The 23,463-nt window shown below is 35.4% G+C and overlaps 1 protein-coding gene across 1 annotated transcript in view; it reads left to right on the top strand.

The window, feature by feature from the left end:
• The window catches only part of Apc (APC-like), a 153,408-nt gene that overhangs the window by 47,142 nt on the left and 82,803 nt on the right, over positions 1 to 23,463 (top strand). Inside the window, exons 2-3 of the mRNA XM_089639541.1 lie at positions 9,557 to 9,675; positions 9,868 to 9,962. Coding sequence (XP_089495667.1) covers positions 9,567 to 9,675; positions 9,868 to 9,962 — 204 coding nt within the window. The 5' untranslated portion in view covers positions 9,557 to 9,566. The remainder of the gene's footprint in view (positions 1 to 9,556; positions 9,676 to 9,867; positions 9,963 to 23,463) is intronic.

Raw genomic sequence — 23,463 nt, 5'->3', positions numbered from 1 at the left:
ACTGTCTCGTTGGAAGCTTGTCCAATTTGACAGAATGATATGGGGCATTATCCATAACTATGCAGCAGTTTTCATCCAGTGATGGCAAAATGTTTTTAAACCACTCCAAAAATGTTTCCCCATTCATTTCGTCGTGATAATCAGCCGAATTTTTTTTTATTCAAAAATTAAAAGACCATTCGGAACAAAACCTGCAGCACTTCCAATGTGTAAAACTATTAACCGTTTTCCCTTACCGGTTGGATTAGGGGGTCCTACGGAAAGGCCGCGTGCGAAAGCATCTCGTCTCGATTTAACAGTTTTATCAACCCAATTTTTTTTTGATACATCACCTGCATTAATCCAGGTTTCATCGAGGTAGTATATCGTACGACCTTCCCTACGGTGTCTCTCGATTGCTCTTAAGTAATCTCTACGCCAAAGAATTAAGTCTTCACGCTCCGTCAACAAACTGTCACGTTTTCGATTACAATATTGAAAACCCAATTCTTTGATTACCTTGTGGAAAGTGCTGCGCTTAAAATTTGGCAAGGAATCATCGTTATTGACATTCTGCAAAACTTTATTTATTGTGGGATATTGCTTTTCCAAGTAAAAAGTGTGAATCTTTGATCTTATGGCATTTTTATCGAAATCATCGATTTTATCAAAAAAGTTCAGTCGCTCTCTCTTTTTATTTGGCGATTTGACTTCACCGGTTCTTGTATACCGCAATAACGTATATTTGATGGTGTGTAGCCCAATACCCGTTTGCTCAGAAATTAAGTGAATGGCACATGTTTGTGAGATATCAGGGTCTCCAGATAAAATACTTTTATACATATTTATTATCATTGTCCGTTGAGGTTTGTGCACCACCTATAAACATAAAAAAAACCGATCAACACCAACATTCACAAATTTTATACATATATTACCTATCTATATCCTTGAATTATAAAAATGCATTGTTGTAAATCGAATAGTCATACAAATAACACATAAATAATGTTTACCTGTCCTTTTTTGTTTTTCGTAATTGGTGATAATGAATTCGGACATATCGGCTGAACATCCATTTTATAGCAGGGTCTGAATGGGTTAATTTCTCTAAGCGCAGGCACAACGACGAAAGCCAAGGGCATACTGAATTGTCAGCGAAGATTGCCGGAGATACCCCGTTCTCAAAAAGGGACTCGATCTCTTCAAAATCCATTCCAGTTCTATCCTCTCTTCCTAAAATCAAGTTCAGTTCTTCCTACATCGTCAGAATTGAACACAGCTTATTTATATAAACAACTTGTTTTTGGTATTTTTATTTAATCCCTCCCATGAAAATTCACTGACATCAAAATGGCTGTGTGTTTATTTTAGTATTTTTTGTATTCATGTGCCATATTCAATAAACTAAATAAATAAATGTTATAATTTTTTGGAATAAAATTGTAATATTTAATTATCGAAGACAATATAAGCGATTCTTAAACGACAATTTGAAACAAAAAAAGATACGGTCACATCTAGGACATGAACCCAGAACCCTCGCCTTTCCGGGCGCCTAGATGTGACCGTATTTTTTAATGATTTTTCTGTTTAAAATTTTCAAATTTAAGGCCCCGTAGTAAGCGTTCAAATATGGTTTGAAATTAATACATAAATACATATAAATTAGAATGTTAGAGGGAGAGCGCTAATATTAAAACACGATAGTAATTAAGCGAAAATGGTGAAAATATTAAAACACGGCTCGTTTAAAATAGAGCAAAAATCTCTCGACAAATGCTTTCGTTGCATTTAAAGATACACTGTGATTTTTTTCCTGCCTATTACATATTAAATAACAAAACAAAACGTTTTTTTTATAATTTTTGGAGCTTACTTTGCGATTTTTTTCTATCGAGTGAATTTCATATAATTAACGTTTCATATAAAAAACATAAAGAGTTAATGAGAAACTTGTTATAAATCGGTAGAAACTGGGTATGCGAGGGCTTAAGAATCGCTAATACCGTCTTCAATAATTATGTAATTTTTACATTGCTTCCGTGACCTAATTAATGAACAAGCATGCTCCGCATTACACGCGTCGTCTTTGTCAGGAGCGTGTAATTGTTTAATTAAGTGGAAAATATGAACACAGATCAATACATCATTATGAGTTAGGATATTCATTTAGCTAAAGGCCAAACGATACATGTTTTTAAATATTTAAAACCAACCAATGTTTTAGCGTGACCAAATAACAAAAAATAGGATTAATGTTTTCGCGAGTTCCGGGCTGCAGTTTGCAGGAGGAATATAATAGACCTGATGATACTCAACCTTCTACAGAGGAGGGTATAATAATAACATGTTTAATAGGCGGATTCGCATACCTAAGTGTTAAATCGATCAATCCAAAATAGATGTCGTACACGAAATCAGAAATCAATACAGGTGCAAAACATATACATTTCCCTAACGAACAGTTTGAAACTATGAATCATTATTGACCCTGTAAATCGATGTTATGTATTTATTTTTTGAACCAAAGATCTCACAAAACGTAATGAAATGACATTGACCACGACACAAGACCATTTTCAAACTTAGTTGAGCTGAGGCCACCAAATTGTCTGATAATAATTATGAAAATCTGTTTGATGCATAGACATGAGAAACCATAGACATGTCGATAAAGGGTGACGGGAAAAAAACAAGTTGCAAGGAGCGGATCGGTGGCGTAGGCGTCACCCTTTCAATTACTGGTCAGTAAATAAATCCTACAGTTTACAGGCAATTCGCATTTGTACCATCACTTTTAAGACTTAAAACGAAAATAAAATCAACTTTTACACCTCACAAGACACACATCTACTTCCCAGGCAGGGAAGCTAGGGCAAACGGGTTAAGGTATGGTCTGTAGGAAGGGATTATATGAAGGAGTAAAAACAGATGCCGGTAGCTCGTTCCACATACGAGCCGTCTTACACAAAAACGAGTCGAAGAAGCGGTCCGATTTTTATAGAAAGTTATATTTCGTTAAGGTTACAATAATTTTACCGTGAATAAATAAATAAATATTGAAATTAAGCATCATAAAATGTATAATACTACGCAGGAATACATAACATTATGCGAACTTTACTTTTCTGTTCAAGGTCTGATTACTTCAATGTTCGTTCGCCGGCGCTCAATATACGAATGATTTCGTATTTTATTCAAGATATGCTGGACCCTCCTGGTGCCAAAATGATTGTCAGGTGGTTTGCCTCCAGCTCGTCGAAATTACACTCGGATGATGTGTTATGGCATGTCTAGTATTTCTTAGGTCTATGGTTTGGTAATAATTGCGAATATATATTATTTGAAGTGCTGTAAAGCATTGTCCTTTCTCTATTAGCATCAGAAATATTAGCATTTAGACATTTGACCGTGACGAACGCCTTCGTGCGCATCTGTTCGCCGCAATAAATATCATGAGATGCTCTTTAGTCTGTCCTACATCCCACGTAAGGTGATGAATCACCTGCCAGGAGTTAGGCATTTCATTTCGATATTATGGGGTTGACAGGCTTTATATACTTTTTTTTAAATACATCACTAGAAATTACGTTTTTCAGACGTGTGAAATTCCAAAAGCTTTATATTGCAAGCTCAGTTGTAACCTCTCTTTCTCTTAAACGCCCCGGAGACGATCGATATCAATTATAAGTAGTCACTTCAATTCGTGTCATTGATGCGATTGGCAATTTCTATTTGATCGCTTACTCGGAAAATTGAAGCGATTGACAATTATTGAGACTCCATTAATTTTATTTTCGAGAAATTCTTGTAGATGGCAGCATCGTGATAGTTCTACGAATGTTCAAGCGAGCGGGAAATAAATTTATGTCAAAAGACCGCTGGAATATCGGCATTCAAAGTTTCCGTATCAACTGTTGATAGAGCCGCGTGTGAGTATGGACTTTTTGCCGTAACAACAGTTGATACGGCCGCGTGCAAAGGGTTTTAACGGAGGAAAACGCCATAGACTAGCGTCATTGACGGAGCGGAATGATCGTTTCTCTGTGCGATTGACGTTCGTTTTTCGTTCAAATGTTATATCCATCGAGCTCTTTGGAATTCAGTCTTGTCGCCGAACGAGATTTTGTTTGACTTATAATTACATTATATCGCGAATCAAAAGATTATCACTTTCTTTACACTTTTAGGTTATGTTTCCGTAAAGGTCCACAAAGCAACTGGGACGTAAATGTTGACGGGTCGATTGAAGTTCCATCAATTGCACTTCAATGCGACGTAAGCACATTGACAATTGACATTGGTTACGGTCAGTAGATTTGTCGACTCTGGTTCCTCCCGGGTAGAAAGGTTAAATCCTTGGACAATCCAAAAACTCTTTTTTTTTTTAGATTTAAAAGTCAACAATGGAATTCAGTCTCGTTCAAAACAGAACTTTGGTTTTTACGGGTTGATTTTTTTATTCAATCAAGTGTTATTACGACTTATGCACTGAAGTTGAGGTCTACACACCATATTATACCACATAATCGCAGTGCAATCTTTCTCTGATAAACTAACCATCCATCACGCCATTTCTACGTCGAGCTGGTTGACAATATTTCTGTGGTGTTACTTAAATTGTTTTATATACAGACTATTAATTTTTCATCATCCTACCTAAATCATTTATTAAAATATAATGTTTAATATCAGTCCATTACAAACAGCCAATGAGTCACACCACGAACTTTAAAACCAGTTGTTCAACGTACTAGTAGCACTAAATAATTCATTTGAGATTTTTCGCCATATTATCTCTTACAGACAACCAATAATTAACGAAAGATTACGGACAATTAACTACATATTATATATGATTATCTATTCGCCTTATAGAATTTTTTAATAATACTCCCCCGTTCTGTCCATAAAATGTTAGTGCCAAACTGTTAACCTTTCTGTACCCAAAATGGCAATCAACTTTACCTAGCTATTCTATTTTTTCAAATCGGCTTTTACAAATACCTATGTAATCTTCTATCTATATAAATAAAAATGTTCGTTTGTTCAAAATTTTAAATCTCAGAAAGGTCTTAACCGATTACGTTGAAATCTTGACACAACGTTGCATTCGAATACGCGTATGTTTTCATATACTTATATTATATACAGGATGTATCGGCACGTACCCGACAAACTTTAACCAGCTATTCCTTAGCACATTTGGAGTAAAAAAAATTATTGGCACTTTCCTGTCCGGTAACATTTTTTTTCAATTAAAAACAATAAAAAATCCACACTCCGTCACTGTCATTGGAATTGTTTCGGGTGTTCAACAGCTGTTATTAGCAAGTGTGTCAAAAAGTGTCCTCGCTCTTTCGTACACACTAAATAATAATAGTTAAAAATGAGACGAATGGTGCCGTGCCATTTCGTTGTGATTGTAAAAGCGCGCCAACGTAGGTACGTACGTACATTATTCAACGAAACTCGAACAAAATATTGCCAGATGGGTTTTCAAACTTTGACAAAGGATAAAACATTGGTGACATGTGGTGAAAATATGAATAGTAAATTTTTTATTAAAAAAAAATTTTACCGGACACCAAAGTGCCCATAACATTTTTTACTCCAAATGTGCTAAGGAATAGCTGGTTAAAGTTTGTCGGGTACGTGCCGATACACCCTGTATATGACACGTGTGAAAGGTAATAAACGGTTTTTTTTAACAGCGCCATCTGTTGGACGTAAAACCAACATGCGCTATTGTTTCTCTATCTGCACAGACAAACTGAACCACAGCAACGCGTGGCAAGGTACAGCTAGTTAATTATAAAATGTCATAAAATAATTACAATAATAAATAATAACCATCAATATATTCATAGAAAACGTTATTGCTAACATATTGTTTTAAACAATTATTAAGGCCTCGTAGTAAGCGTTCAAAGATGGTTTGAAAGGGAGATACGTAAATGCGTATATGTTAGAGGGAGTGCGCTAATATTATAAAAATGGTGAAAATATTTAATAAAACACGACTCGTTTGAAATAGAGCAAAAATCTCTCGACAAATGCTTTAGTTGCATTTAAAGATATGCTGTGCATTTTTTCATGCCTATAACATGTTAAATAACAGAAAAAAACGTGTTTTTTTTAAAAGCTTACTTTGCGATTTACGTCTATCGAGGGAATTTCATATAATTAATGTTTCGGCATAACAAATGAATAGATATTATTTTCAAAAATATATTTTTTTTAAACTTAAAGAGTTATCGAGAAACTTCTTATCATGTGGTAGTAATTGGGCGGGGGCTTAATGATCTATTGTATACGACTACATATTGTATGTTACTACGACAACAATACAAGTTTCCGACAACCTGACAACCCAAATAAAATACAATTTTTAAATTGCCCTTTTAAAAAATATATTTTAATAATTTATTTCTTAGAATGTGAACAATCGCCTCCTAAAAATTCGCGGCACCTCCCTGAAACACGTTGTCTAATTCAAAGAGGTAAAATTCGCGGCACCTCCCTGAAACACGTTGTCTAATTCAAAGAGGTAAAATTCGCGGCACCTCCCTGAAACACGTTGTCTAATTCAAAGAGCTAAAATTCGCGGCACCTCCCTGAAACACGTTGTCTAATTCAAAGAGGTAAAATTCGCGGCACCTCCCTAAGACACGTTGTCTAATTCAAAGAGGTAAAATTCGCGGCACCTCCCTGAAACACGTTGTCTAATTCAAAGAGGTAAAATTCGCGGCACCTCCCTAAGACACGTTGTCTAATTCAAAGAGGTTAAATTCGCGGCACCTCCCTAAGACACGTTGTCTAATTCAAAGAGGTAAAATTCGCGGCACCTCCCTAAGACACGTTGTCTAATTCAAAGAGGTTAAATTCGCGGCACCTCCCTAAGACACGTTGTCTAATTCAAAGAGGTTAAATTCGCGGCACCTCCCTAAGACACGTTGTCTAATTCAAGGACGTAAAATATTTAGCGCATGAATCTTGTTTTTATGCTTATTTTAGTTTAAATGGCTTTTATTTCAATACATTCAAACTTATTTTTAAAACTTTTGCTCATGTAAATAACCCAAATATGACTGTAACTGGCGAGTCAGCTTGTGATCCGATAAATATTTTCGAACTTGGTAGCAGAAAGGTTAAATGACATATTGTATTATTATGCAAAATATAAAGTTGTTTTTCTTTCCGGCCATGTTTTGAAAACAATAATGATGATTACGTGATTCATAATAATGACTTATGCAAATTATTACCGTACTAGAATTTTGATGGACTTTTGAGAGATTGACTTCCTGTCGATAAACATCAGCAGAATATTTTATTTGCACGTTTGTCATCTAAGTAAGGATATTTTTAGCACTGAAGAAATTTTATATTTGTATGCGACACAAGAGGGATCGTGCCCTTACACAAATTCACAGAGTGGTGCAGGACATATCTGACAGACAGATTTCTGAGCTTATTTGGAGTAAAAAAGATGTATGATTTATACAATATATTTTTATTGTTACTGAACCTCAAATTGTAATATTCAATAATTGAGGACAATATTAATTATTCTCAAACGAAAATTTGAAATAGAATAATTTACGGTCGCATCTAGGAAATAGCAGCCAATGAAAATATGTGTTAAGAAAATGAAGATACTGTTGGTGGTTTTTATTCGAGGTATGATACAGTTAAATATGACCGAAAGAAAAAGGGTCGGATGAGCTCAGTGGTAGAGCAGCGCCCCGGCAAGGCTAAGATCATTGGTTCATTTCCTAAATGCGACCGTATCTTTTTCTGTTTCGAATTTTACTTTTGCAAATCGCTAAAATTGTGTTCGATGATTAAATATTACAATATTTAATCATCATGTTGAGGTTTTACTCATTAAGTTATTCCAAAAATAAAAATATTCATCCTGGACTTCCTAGAAAATTCAATAGATGTCGCACATTAAAATGAAAACAGGATATACTTATCCAAGACACTATCTAGATTTAGTTTGGATTTGATTAAAAAAATAATTTAAAATAAATGCTTAAAAAAACAATTTTTATACTATTATGTCAAAACATGGCGTAAAGAAAAGATGTCAAATTATCCTTTTTTTGAAACTACTTAAATGCACTATTTTCCGTTTGCGGAAACTGAAATACTTCTCACTAAGGGCCCGTTCCCACTTCCGTTTTCAAATCGGGGGCGGGTCCCGTTTTAAAATCGGATGCCCTAGTGGCTGTAGTGGATGTATGGAGCTGTTCACACTTGTCCGACACGATTTGAAAACGGATCCGACATTTTTTGTCGGATGGCTCGCCTACGCAGCGCGTCCGTTTTCAAATCGTGTCGGCACACGCTCGCTCATAGTGTTGTATGGAGCTGTTCACACTTGCCGTCCAGTCGTTCCGGCAGAGTCCCCGCCAAACCCCGACCCCTCCCCGCCCGCTCCCTGTCGCAAGGAAGCAGGCACACTGCGTGCTTGTATTTGGTTATTTTGTTAAGTAAGTAAATCAAAACTACAATAATGGATAAGGAAATAAATCCCGAAAATTTAATTCCACTGGTCGAAGAAAGAGTATGGTAATATTTTATCTTTAACTAAATAAAAACAAAACACTTGGTGTACACAACTTTTGTACATCAAAATTTTTATGTTATTTTATTTAAGTTTACTTTTTTTTAAATTTTAAAGCTTTAATGAGATGCACGGAAGAGCGTATTAGTTAAATAAACACATAATAAAAATATTTGAGTGTTTATTGTTTTCTTACTTTAAAATATCGATAGCCTTTCTTCAGGACAAATGCACTTTCTCAATTTTGTATTTTGATATGTTAAGCTCTCTGAAACTCATTCCAGTAGATGGTTAAAGGAAGTGATAGACATTCTCTTAAGCCATTAAGCGCCCTTGAGGTGATTTTTCATGGTGAAAACGGCGCTATATAAATAATCCATTCATTATTATTCTAAAATAATTAAAGAACTTTAGTTCATCACTTCTTAACTCACCAATTAACACTTGGAAAATTCCTACAGAAAATCATTCGGCTATGATTGGGTGTACTCAAAATTTTCTTTTCACTTTTTTCCTTCTATTTAATAAGTACCACATGACAACAAGAGCTTCATCGTCGTCCATTGCGCACCATTACTGAATAATGAGCAAATAACATGTTTTTGGTGAATCGACAATTATTTTTTTTCGTAGAGTATGGTCCGTTTTTAAAACGGTAGTGTGAACAGGGCCATTGGCCGTCCGTTTTGAAAACGGGACCCGCCTCCGATTTGAAAACGGAAGTGGGAACGGGCCCTTAGCCTGTGACAGACCGCGCTATATTTTCGTGGCTTGACCTATTTCAGTATATCGCTCGCCATACATTCCCATTGGTAGCGATATGCTGAAATAGGCCAAGCCATGATGCGTAGCGTAACGTGTCTCCTACTTTATTATCTAACTGACACAAAGTGTAAAATAAAATGTTCGTTTTTAGCGTGTGTTTAACGGTTAGGAGCAATTTTCCCTAATTTCTGTATATTTTACCTGTAGACACTGTAATGTATAATATGTTTACAGCGGTTGGGCTATGACTGCGTTGCCGCTGGGGCGCTATAGGGAGCTGCTTGGTCAGCTGCTGCAACTAAACGAGCACACGGCCGCCCTGCGTCGGGAACTAGGCGCCTGGGTCGAATCTGGTAAGAAAAACAAATTACTTAACTTCTTCAAATACGGCAAACTTTTTTTTGGAACCATTTTAATTAAAAATAATAATCAAAAGTATGTGGTAAGTATATAAACCAACCAAAAAAAACTCTTCGAATTCCCACTCACCATCCAATGTTCTGTTTTTTTTTCTTTAATTCAATTTTTTTTTGCTATTGTTGCAGGTGCTATAACCGACAGTGCAGATAAGACAGCTTCTCTGCAGGCGTCCAATGGCAGTTCTCCCAAGCGCAACGGCGCATCTACCAGGAGAAGAAAGGTAGGAGTAGGAATCATCTAATTAACGGGAATAATTGAGCAGAAACATTTAAGAACGCAGAAGACACTTGCACTTGATTCTAATAAAACCAAATTCATCGCTTTCGAAACAAAAAATACAAAAGACTCGGAACCTTAACTTGAAAATTCATAACTCCCATCACTTAAATGGGCATTGTAAAAATTTCCCCTCGTTGGAAAACGTTGACCATATACATATCTAAGTGTTAAAATTGATTATCTAAGTGTAAAAATTTAAATGGACTTAACACATCAACTGTTTAAATAACAATAAAAATTTAAAAAAAACTTTTTTTTCAAAACCATCAGGAATGTCCTCATTAGAAAAATATTTCAATATCTGCATAGCTCTTTGCCAATCACGATGGGTCAATCGGATGGGGCAGTACAAATGACGATATTCTAAAATCACTAATTGAAACCCAAAAAAGCCATAATGAAAATGATTCTGAAAGTTCCTTTAAGGACTAGCACTGATGAAAACTTCAATTATCTTAACATCTTTTCAATTAAACAACTCTATTCTAAAACAATACTTCTTCATATTTATAGCGAGGAAATGGATATGGCTATTCATTTTGAAACAGAGTACCTACTTAAAGAATGCCAACGTTTCGATTATGAATATTATTTGTCACCACAACAATACTGAGAAAGACAAACAACAACCACTCTGATGGTCGAGAAAAAAATATGTATCCTTACCCATAGCAGAGTACTACGATCGACTTCTGGCTTCTACCTCTTTTGGCAGCGCGAAACATGCGCCGGATTCCATTTTTACGCATTACCCTGATTACTATAGTATTCGAATCGGTTTCGTTGGTACGGGATTATATTATGTATATCTAAAGTTAATTTAACATTGTAAGTTTTATTTTTTTTTTTTTAATGATAAACTAATGTTTATAAAACAAGGTTTTATGCATAGCATAAAGGATAACAAACTATTCCCGCTGGCGGCATTTATTTTTACTCGGAAGATATTTTCGATTTGTATTGATATTTCAGGCGACTTATTATTGCTTATAATTATTTGTAAGTTTTTGTACAATCTTAAAATACCACGTATAATTGTTTGATTTCACGCCGCAAGTTAGAGGTGGGCGGCGTTTCAATTTCTTAAAAAAAAAACGAAAGCGTTTCGGTTTGCCAAAAGAAACGGTTACGAGAAACTGTTTAAAAATAACGTAATACAAAAGTTTGTCTTGCCAGCGTAAGAATCATGTTTTATGGAATAAAAAATGACTTATTAATCGATAGTTTACATAGTTTGAGCGAACCTAACCACAGTGAAAAGGGTCAATCAGCAGGTGGACTAAACGTAGCCAATAATTTATTTATTATCATTATACTACAGTTACAGTCCATTTTTTGTGTATTATTATTGCATTGTCTCATTATTTGCGAATAATAATAATAATATTTTTCCGTTCAATTACACTCGGTCATTGTCACCTCGCAGGGCTTTTGTATTTAGTACGTGTTTTGTCCCTCGGATCGCGTCGTAAGATTGTGTTTAGCTGTGGGACTTCCGCTCATTGTGCATAGTTTATGGCTGGCGCACAAATATTATTGCGAGTTATACTCCTTATTGATACGTACTTGTAACTTACCTGACTGTAATGACAACATGGGCATTTAGTTTTCCGTTTTCTACTTTTGTATTTACGGTTGAACGCATACATGGTGTGCAGGGGCGTAAAGACCACAGAGGATGTAAGGCTGTGTAATGTAATGTGCATGAGAATAACTAATTTCCTGCAGTGGAAAAATGACAGTTTTGTTCATCATTTTTAACAGTATTTGGTGTTAAATCCTTGAGAGTCAACACTCAACAATGACTAACTAAACGCCAATGTGATTCATACTCCAAGCAATACCTACTATAGATGATTTAGAGCCCCGCAGATGAGAGACTTTAGTTGCGGAGACAGCTGCATTGCAACAGTTGCGGGTGTAAAAATCCATTACTGTGTATAGTAGTCCAGTCAGTGGGGAGTTTTACCTTGCAAAAGGTTAGGTAGTAGCGATTTTGATATATGTTGTTAAGATTGGGACTCTAAGGAAAAAAAAAAGTTTTCGACCTTGGGAGGGTCGAGCTCGACCCGCCATCTTGGATTGAAGGTGCCAAAATTTGTTTTTTTCAAAATAATTGTGAAGTGGTCGTTTTTACAACCAAATTGTTGAAAGCAAACTTAAAGACAACTAAATTACCTACATTTTTTGTAGAAAGTTTTTTTTTGTAAGTCTAATAGATAACGAGTTACAGTGGCGGAAATGTGAATATTTTTCTAAAAAATGATGAAATTCCCAACATTGTAAATTTTTCGGGTTATTCATTACATAATTATAATAATTTTGCTAACTCATTTCCACACCACCATGAGGTAGAGAACATGTCGAATTTTTTTTATTGTGGTATCCCCAGTAGGTCTACTTCACAGATTATTATTACTATGAATTATGTTACTATAAATTATGTTACTTAATAACAGTCTTTGTCCACAATGTCATCATCTAACTCATTGCCTGTGATACTGAGATTCTGGGCTTCCATTGACAAAATCTCTTCTTCTTCGTCCTCGACATCGATGTGAACCTCTGGCGAATTTCGGCATGTTTGACCATTACAGCACCCACGTACAATAGAACACTTCAATCCAGCTTTCCTGCAGCTACATGCAACGCCGCATCCTTTTTTACAATTGCATGAAATAAATTTTAATAAAGTCTCGGGTGCTGGTTTCTTTGTCATTCTTACTGGAACAAGCCCGTTGGTGTCACGTTTCCAGCCCCAGTTTTCTGAATTTTTTTGGATTTCATACCATTTTTGGACCTGATGGTACGTTCTAAATGCATGGTACCGTGCAGCGTCGTTCGTTGGTGGTAAAGAGGCAAGATTGAATTTGCTTTTTGTTGTCGACTTTGCTAAACGTTTGTAGCGGACTTCTTCCAAGGTTTCCTTATCCATGTCACCCCCGTACAAAGCAACAAGAAAGCGTGTTCCTGCAACTGCTATGTCTTCTGGTGTTGCATGATGTTGTTTGAAGATTCTTATCATGGCATTGAGTCTTGTGTCGTTTTGCACAAGCGAACACAATTTTGTTTTTCCTTGGTTGAAGAAGGACGATGTTGTATCGCAGCCGCTAAAGGCATGAAGAAACAGAATATTCTCAGCCGCCTCTTTGTATTTCACACTATTCGCGGAATACAGTCTTTCAAAAGTTTTGCCTCTCCCAGGTTTGCGAAGATATATACTAATTTTGGGTGGTACATATGCTGTCAGCAGAACTAGGAGATCAACGTCTTCGCCAATAATGAAAACAGCGTCATATGATGAACACAAGGAAATCGCAATACTGACAATCAACTCATCAGCATCTTCTTCAGCCTGCTTAACTGTAAAATCATCCTGTATAATATTGCTTTGTAAGCATCGAAATCAGACGGACTTTGTTATTTTCATTGGCTAAAAATCGTTCTTGTGAAACTTGAACTGGCATTGTTTCATCGAAAAGAACATCTGCAGACATGAGCATCCAGGCAACGTCCTGTAACCAGGACTCAATCAGTGTTGCCAAGTCAGCTGTAGACTAGGATCCCACTATAACAAATCAACGTCATCGAGCAACACGGATGATGTTATATAAGTATATTGTAACGTAGAAATACGTAAAAATGATATTGTGTAATATGTTAGTACAAAATTTATCAAGAAAACTGGAGTTTTACAATTTTTTGTCAAAATTTTCTTCTTTTAACCGCTGTAACTCGTTACCTATTAGACTTACAAAAAAAAACTTTCTACAAAAAATGTAGGTAATTTAGTTGTTTTTAAGTTTGTCTTCAGCAATTTGTTTGTTAAATCAACCACTTCATAATTATTTTGAAAAAACCAAATTTTGGCACCTTCAATCCAAGATGGCGGATCGAGCTCGACCCCCCCAAGGTCGAAAACTTTTTTTTTTCTTTAGAGTCCCAATCTTAACAACATATGTGAAAATCGCTACTACCTAACCTTTTGCAAGGTGGAGCCCTTTTTTATCCCCCACTGACTGGACTATAGGGTTTCTATGGAGGTACGCACACGCGAGACTTTTCTGTTTAAGTTTCTCCGCTAAGGCTAGCTTTAGACTTGTAAGTTTTTTCGTAAATTTACGACTTCTAGCCAATGGGCATATTGGATTTTCAAAATGCAATATGCCCATTGGCTAGAAGTCGTAAATTTACGAAAAAACTTACAAGTCTAAAGCTAGCCTAACGTTAACGATTATACATATAAGTCTTCGGAAACTGTTCCGAATTCAATTTTAACAAATACTACCATAATTCTTCCAAATGCTGACTACCCATACATAAATAATATTTTAGTGTTTTTGTACTTATATTAAAAAATAGTTGCCATAACTAAAGACTCTCGCGCACTCAATTTGAAGACAGCGCGCGACTGAGACGAAATAGTTCCGCCACTATAGTGTCTCGTTTGCAGGCGCCCTAATTCAAATACTTGATACCTCAAATGACTAAAAGAAGAAGAAGCGCAACACGGCATAATACCCCAAAACTCAATCGCGATAATACTTTTGGCCGTGAAAATCTCAAATCGTATCTTCAAATTTGATGAATTGCCTTTTAATTCAATACGGATAGTTAGGAAATATCTAAGGTTTCCGAATGGAAAGGCATTTTTTAAACGTTTTACCTTAAATTCTAGTAAGCATGTCTTTAATTTAGTAGGAAAGGATTACCGCTTATGAAATGTGTTCACTGTACAATTCGTATAGAATTGCTTGCAGTAAGAAGTCTTCAACGTATGTGTTTTTGAGTGCTGTTCTTTAAAAGCTCACTTAGCCGAGTTTTGAAACTCGACCGCTGGGACTGGAGCCAAAGTTCTTACCGCTTCCATCATAGAACAGAACTTCCATCATAATATTTTATATTTCTATTTTGCAAAGTTGGCGAAGTTTTCGATTTCTATGATAAAAATTATTAAAATGATCGAGTTTACGCTTATTCACATAATTGGAAAGAAAAATTTATACGTAGAATTTTTTTTAAACTAGGGAACTAATATTATCATGTGTTGCAATATTTGCAAAAGATTGAATATTCAGTGCTTTTTTATTTTTATTCTAGATAAAAGAAAATTACATTTTTCACTTAATTAACTAGAAATAACAAATAGATTACACATAAATATATTACACAACGATATTATTCACTTTCATTGTTTTGTTGATTCAGCATAAAACTGAACAATTTTTTTTTTATTAATTAAAAAAAAATAATAATAATAATAATTTTACCATCTTCCTATTCATTCCCCAATGATATTCCCGTGCATTAAAACACTACAAAGGCAAGAGACTAAATGTAGTCATTTGGAGCTTTTAGTACTTAATTTGACTCATCTCCCTCTACATTCCCCAATGATATTCCCCGCGTACAGAGGCAAACGATTGAATTTACTCATTTAAAGCTGTGTTGCTTAATTTTCCTCTTCATTTCCCAATGATTTTCTCCGTGTATTAAAACACTACAAAGGCAAGAGATTGAATGTATTCATTAAGTGCTTAATTTGCATCTCCCTCTTCATTCCCCAATTGTATTCCCCATGTATTAAAACACTACAAAAGCAAGAGATCGAATGTACTCATTTAGTGTTAATTTGCATCTCCCTCTTCATTCCCCAATTGTATTCCCCATGTATTAAAACACTACAAAAGCAAGAGATTGAATGTACTCATTTAGTGTTTAATTTGCATCTCCCTCTTCATTCCCCAATTGTAATCCCCATGTATTAAAACACTACAAAAGCAAGAGATCGAATGTACTCATTTAGTGCTTAATTTGCATCTCCCTCTTCATTCCCCAATTGTATTCCCCATGTATTAAAACACTACAAAAGCAAGAGATTGAATGTATTCATTTAGTGCTTAATTTGCATCTCCCTCTTCATATCCCAATTGTATTCCCCGTGTGTTAAAACACTACAAAGGCAAGAGATTGCATGTACTCATTTAGTGCTTGATTTGGCTCATCTCCATCTTCATTTTCCAATCATATTCCCCGTATTAAAACTCTACAAAGGCAAGAGATTGAATGAACTCATTTAGAGCTATTAGTGCTTAATTAGACTCACCCCCCTCGTCATTCCCCAACAATATTCTCCTTGTATTAAAACACTAAAAAGGCAAGAGATTGAATGAACTCATTTAGAGCTATTAGTGCTTAATTAGACTCACCCCCTCGTCATTCCCCAACGATATTCTCCTTGTATTAAAACACTAAAAAGGCAAAAGATTGAATGAACTCATTTAGAGCTATTAGTGCTTAATTAGACTCACCCCCCTCGTCATTCCCCAACGATATTCTCCTTGTATTAAAACACTAAAAAGGCAAGAGATTGAATGAACTCATTTAGAGCTATTAGTGCTTAATTAGACTCACCCCCCTCGTCATTCCTCAACGATATTCTCCTTGTATTAAAACACTAAAAAGGCAAGAGATTGAATGAACTCATTTAGAGCTATTAGTGCTTAATTAGACTCACCCCCTCGTCATTCCCCAACGATATTCTCCTTGTATTAAAACACTAAAAAGGCAAGAGATTGAATGAACTCATTTAGAGCTATTAGTGCTTAATTAGACTCACCCCCCTCGTCATTCCCCAACGATATTCTCCTTGTATTAAAACACTTAAAAGGCAAGAGATTGAATGAACTCATTTAGAGCTATTAGTGCTTAATTAGACTCACCCCCCTCGTCATTCCCCAACGATATTCTCATTGTATTAAAACACTAAAAAGGCAAGAGATTGAATGAACTCATTTAGAGCTATTAGCGCTTAATTTGACTCACCCCCCTCGTCATTCCCCAACGATATTCTCCTTGTATTAAAACACTAAGGACGGGTTGTTTCGGAGAATTTGAACAATTCATCAAATTTAAACGTTGATTTTCGGGTTCTGTGAAAGTCCTATTCAGGTTCTGTTATTATATCATTGTAGGCTAGTTGCTTGACAAAACTGGAATAAAAACAGAACTTGAAAAAATCTTTCACAGAACTTGAAAATGAACGTTGAAATTTGATGAATTGTTCAAATTCTCCGAAACAACCCATCCTAAAAAGGCAAGAGATTGAATGAACTCGTTTAGAGCTATTAGCGCTTAATTTGACTCATCTCCCTCTTCATTCTCTGAACCGATGAACCGATTTATAGAATACACTAATTATGGCAGACTAATGTCTAACTTGGATGGTGGTCTGTTATAACAAGAGGCTTAGTGATATCGCGCTATCCTATATAAAGGCTCACATATTTTCATCTCATTATCACAACATAAAACAACTTGGTGTCTTTCTAACCCGGCAATCTTCGTAATCGCTTGACACACAGCATAAAATGTCACTATACCCGTTATCATAAATGGTAACCGGGCAACTCACGACAGTGGCAATTCAATACCCTTCAAAACCCTTTTGAAAAGTGATATAAAGTCATGAAAAGTGTTGAAAAAAAAACTAGGTTACGATGGATTAGGTTTATAGTCCGTTTTTCATTACTTTTAAGGCGACACAAGACTAATAACGGTGGTTTGCTCGACGCTTACATTTGAATTATTTCTGATGAACGTATTACTAAAATCTCAAATGTTTCTAGAGGGATCCCTTCTCATGTAAGTTATTTATATTTAAAATTTATAAAAACAGGACCTTACCATTAAAATAAGCAATAAATAAAACATTTTGTGTAAAACGGTTTGAATATTTTATAAAAAAAATTTCGACAGTAAAATTAGCTGTAAGCACCAGATTTTATTTTTCTAGATGATGAATTAGTAACTTCCCGAGGGATCACTCTAGAAACATTTGAGAATTTTGTAATACGTTCATCGGAAATAATTAAAATAAACCTCACGGAAAGATCGATTTTCCAGGCCTGCTAGGGCAAAGTCGACCGTATGTCCAGTCATTACGCCGGGCCGCGCGCCGAATATTGCTTTTACTTGACTTCATCACTTATGCCGTTTAGATTCCCACTTTATTTTAGAGATTTGGGAAGGTAAATTCAACTGCATGTCTGTCAATACACCAGGTGCGCGTCGCATATTTGTGTGCACGGCTGCTTCACTTACGTCGTTAGGGTTCTGGATTTATTTTCGGGTATAATCTTTTCATATCTCGACTTGACATTACTTTTCAAAAAGTGAAAAGACAGAGTTGCCATGGAACCGCATAAATAATTCTCTCGTTTTGTCTAGGTATTAGACATCGACCAACAATAGTAGCAGATGCTACTAGTAGATCTGTGAACAATAGACTTCGCGAGAACAAACTTTTCTCTGAAATCGTCAGATTTGTAAATACCTACCTACTTCATTATAAACCGTATAATTTTTTATGTAACATTTTTTAAACTTTCAAATAAGGAATTATCAAGTTCTCCAAAGAAACGTCACTATCTTAATGACTATTCTTTTTTTTAATTTATCTTCAGACAGGTAGGTACATTAATATTGAAAACCTCAAGCCAAAGTTAGCCACCTAGAAAAATTGAGGCTTGCTTGAATAATTAAGTGGTTGCAGCAGATTTTAGAAACCGGAAACGGAATGTACAAACAAATTTACATGCCAAACGGTCGACTTAAAACAGGACTTCGCTACTCTTAGTCAATTATGACTCCCTCCACATGCAACGCTTGCTTCTCTAGCAGAACTGTTCACATTATTCTTCACGGGTAATGTCTAAATTTAGACCCCAATATGGCGTGCCTTCGTCCCTTATGTGTCTTCAATGTCAATGTCACGACGTAGTATGAGTGATTCTGTAATAATATTTGTTTACTGCACGAATGATGGGGAAATTATTTGATTTTGCTAACAAAACAAAGCTCTAACAGTATTTTTTTATTGTGAATACCGACCTTGAGTCACAAATGTCAGGAATCAGTAGGACTATGCCAATTCGGGTATGTTCTGAGGTTGTAGGCAGTTGGAGGAGAAGGATATGAAACGAACAAGGTTGGGAAGTAGCCGACGGTTGAAAAGAAACAACAGACACTGGTACCTAACACGGCTAAAGCCATTTTAGACCAAGTTTCGATTCTGAATAGTGATCTTTCTTGGGGGCTATACTGACAGTTTCTAGGTGGTTCTATGATAACTCAACACAATTATAATTCAACACACCTTTAAAATTTTGAGACTTTGTTATGAAGTCATTAATTGAATACATTAATTTTGTCAGTGTGATGAATCAATTGCATCTAATGACGCTGTCGGACAGGAGAATTATGTCAGACCTGGTTGAGTCATTAACAACTTAATTGGCAGCCCTTCCATCGTTTCCACTATTCTTAAAATCCACGCAAAAGATAAAATAAAATCGATGATAAAACTAACATATAAACCTTACTTACGTAACCTAGTTTTTGTTTCATCACATTTCATAACTTTATATCACCCTTTAATTGGTGTGGTGAATTGTCACTTTCACGAGTTATCGGGTCACTGAATTATTAAGATAATAAATTGTTTTTTAAACCTTCAAAGCTTGTGTTGAAAATATCCAAAGGTGTTTAGCAGCACTATATCCTGTTTCATGCTGTGCTGTTTCAATATGTCTGCTCCGTGATGTGGTAGCAGATCGTGGTGCTGCCCCTAGAAATAGTTTTTTTTTTTTGTTTTTATTTAAATATTTTTTCTAGTATGGGGCCCATGTGACATTACATTTTGGTTGATTCGACGAAGAAAGAACCTCTACAAAGTCTATTTTATTCACCCCATCTTCCCAAGGGTTATATTGGGGATGCGCCCTTGCTATACCTGAACCTTCATGTTTGCAAATTGGAAACGGAATTGGACGGATGCGGGCGGAACCCATTCTAGGGAAATCAGTGGCTCGATATCCGCCCCCTAACGGCTGAAATACTCCAACCCACATAGTGTGTTCGAACTTCTCGGGCAGTTAATTAATTAAGCATACTAATTTCGGTTGTTGGTGCATGGGTAAGTAAGTAATGTGTAATATTCCCGCATAATGCGTAACATTATTCAAGTTCAATGAATGAATGAATTTTCAAAATTGGAAATACTTATCATATCAGACAAAGGAGGTGCCAAAATTATTTTGTGAATCAATAAATCTTTATTCGCAGTGTTTATTTGTTTTGTTAAATATACGTGATACATAATATAAATGAAATTATATACTGCTTAAGTTAGAAGGTCATTATTATTGATAATGAAAAATAATAGACCCTTAGTGTAAAAAACGCGCACCATCGCTAGTTGAATTCGCACAGCCTGTCAAATCTCTAATCGATCGCTCGCTCTAACGCAATCGGAATATTTATTGTTTTATACTTAAGAGGAAGCTACAAGCCGAAATGTGTATATTCATGGTATATCTTATATCGTAGGTAATAAGCATTAAAATCGCTTGACAAATTGAGTCTAGAAACGTTCGATTTCAAGCAAAAAAGTGTTTTTTTTATTTATTTTGTAAATAGTTTTATAAGAAAGCAAAAAAGTTAATCATGTGAATCTGTCACAGATAATCTTAGCTTTAATACTATATTTTTAAAGTTGTTTCCTTTATGCGTTCATACCTATTGAAACAATATATTTTTTTGTAGTTTGCAATTTTTATTTTTTATTGAGTAATTTATTTTTTATTTGTATTCTACTCAAGCGAAGCGATAGGAAAACCTTCAATTTATCTAAAGCATATTTTTTGTATTCATAATGTGCACCAATTCGTTATAAAGATTAATCAAAATAGTGATTTAGCATTAAGCTTAACGTATTATGGGATATATGAGGAATTGCACAAGATCACATTTTAAATTAAAGATATGGATGAAAATTATATGAAAACATAAAAAAATCTATGCTCTTTCTATCTGTACCAGTCACCGCTGCTTGTGTTTTGTTTTGGTTTATAATAGTTAAATTAGGACCTCTATCGGGGTGCTTCCCAGAATGTTAAATCGGTATCTAGTCCAAAGGACTAGGAGATATGATATTTGATTTGAAAGAAAATGATATTTATTTTGCTTTCTGCAACCCTGGTATTTTCATGAATGTTGCTCTTGCCACTGCACGCGCTACTGCTGTGCGAGTCTGTCTGTCTAATGCGTTTTGAATATCTTCATTGAACTTATAGGTTTTCCTATTCACGTGCCACTTGGAGCGGTGACAAATGGTTTGCAGTGACTACCATTATTTAATCTTCGATAATCCTTTTCCTGCACGTGTGTGCACACACGCAAGTTTTATTTTTAGCGGATTATTATATCAATGAATTTAAAACACGTTATACCATCAATGTGAATACGTGCTTTTAAGCTTTCAAAGGAAATTACATAAATGTTTTCATACATGTTTTAAGTGTCATGTTTTATAGTTTTCATTCAATAATATTCTAACTAACCTTGTTAAGTGTCATGTTTTATAGTTTTCATTCAATAATATTCTAACTAACCTTGTTAAGTACAGGGTTTTCCAATAAGAGGTGTTATTTTGAATAGCCCGCTATTTCGGTAGATGTTACTTTTGAAGCTGTCATTTTTTGACATTTGACAAGTAGAAACTACGCCATTAATAAAAATGGAACGATACACGCTTCAACAACGCATTGAAATTAATAAAATTCACTGTGAATCAAATGCAAATCATCTTGAGTGATGAGGCCCATTTCCACCTCGGTGGCTTCGTTAACAAGCAAAATTGTCGCATCTGGGGCTCGGAAAACCGAAGAGTTATTGTTGAAAAGCCTCTCTATCCTCAACGTGTGACTGTTTGGTGCGGTTTATGGTCCGGCGGAGTCATTGGACCTAAATTTTTCGATAATGAGGCTGGAGCAACAGTTACGGTGAATGGATTGCGCTACCGAGAGATGATTAATGATTTTTCATGGCCGGAATTGGATGGTATTGATCTGGACAACGTTTACTTTCAACAAGACGGCGCTACGTGCCACACAAGCAACGAAACCATTGATCTTTTACGATTGAATATCAAAATAACACCTCTTATTGGAAAACCTGTATCATGTTTTATAGTTTTCATTCACTAATATATTCTTGTTAAGGTTTTAAAAGAAATGTTGTCTTAAACTGATCTTTTGAAACAAGTTATGAATGTTATCGCTCGTTTTTTTGTTTTTTTTTTAAACCTCATGTCGTATGGCATTTTACCAGGGTGATACTAACAGCGTTTTACTTTTGTCTTCGGATACGCGAAATCATACATAAAAGTCTTATGTGTTTACTTATTTTTCAATTTTTGCTTCAATTGATTCTACAAAATATATCGGTCTTATATTTTTTTATGTGATTACCACACAAGAGTCCCAACTTTATGTAGCCGGTGAGACTGTTGCATTCCTAATTGAGATATATTAGATTGAGGGTAGTTGGAAGGGGTGGAGATGGCTATAAAGATCTGGTCACCAAACAGGGTAAACCATTTCAGTTTCTATTCTTAATGGTGGTCTTTCACTATATTGAGAGTATCTGAAATTCAGGAACGTTTTTGAAGGTTATAAAAATATACTAGTTTCCTTTCCCATTAGTGATGCTGCTCCACCGGACCTGAGAATTATTTTGTGCTATCTATCACTATAAGATTTTTTTAGCTATTTATTCATTATTATTTCACTGCAATTATTAATGTATGTCTCTGAGGGTTAACTTTTAGGATTTAATGTCTTGGAAAGTGCCATTGCATCTCCATCCATCAAGGTAAAATACCACAAAAGAACACATAACTCTGTAAATACCACCGACATTGTTTACGTTTAAAGTTTATTGATTGGCTTCTCTGACCATGTTTCGCGATACATAAGAAAGCTTATTAAGTACCTACTTATTTATTTATTATGTAAATTCTCTAGAAAAGCCTTGCGGGTAGGTTTTGTTTGCCAAATATTCTAATCAGAAATCAGCACATTATTAACTTCCGCACGATTTTTTTGTTACACACATTACTTTGGTGTTTGACCTTGGTCAGTGAAAGCTTTATCGAAAATCTTGATTTCAACAAAAGTTCAATTACTATGTTACTGTGATCGCAACCAATTTAGTCATATAATTTGAACTCTGGCTTGTACACCTCTTCTTTTCTTCGGTGGTCGTACGACTAGTAAAGTGTTGCCATTCATTTTGATGCCGGCATTTCTTTTCTTCTAACCTCTCTAGTTTGACCAATACCTTCTCTGTAGTATATTGATATCTATCTATGCGCAAATTTCTAAAGCCGCCGACGACTCGAGTGTTGCCATTCAAGTGAAGTGTCGTCATCTATTTTGATCCAAGCATTTCTTCTCTTCCAGTGTCTCTAGTTTGACCAATACCTTCTATATAGCGTATTGATATCTACGCACGAGTTTCTAAAGCCGCCAACAACTAAAGAGCGTGTAGTGTTGCCATTCCTTTTGATCCAAGCATTTCTTCTCTTCGAGCCTCTCTAG

Source organism: Hesperophylax consimilis, chromosome 14 (assembly GCF_061612785.1).
Source record: "Hesperophylax consimilis isolate HC1 chromosome 14, BYU_Hcon_1.0, whole genome shotgun sequence".
Classification (NCBI taxonomy): Eukaryota; Metazoa; Arthropoda; class Insecta; order Trichoptera; family Limnephilidae; genus Hesperophylax; species Hesperophylax consimilis.
Note: the sequence above shows the minus strand (reverse complement) of the source record. Positions and strands in the feature narration are given on the sequence as shown.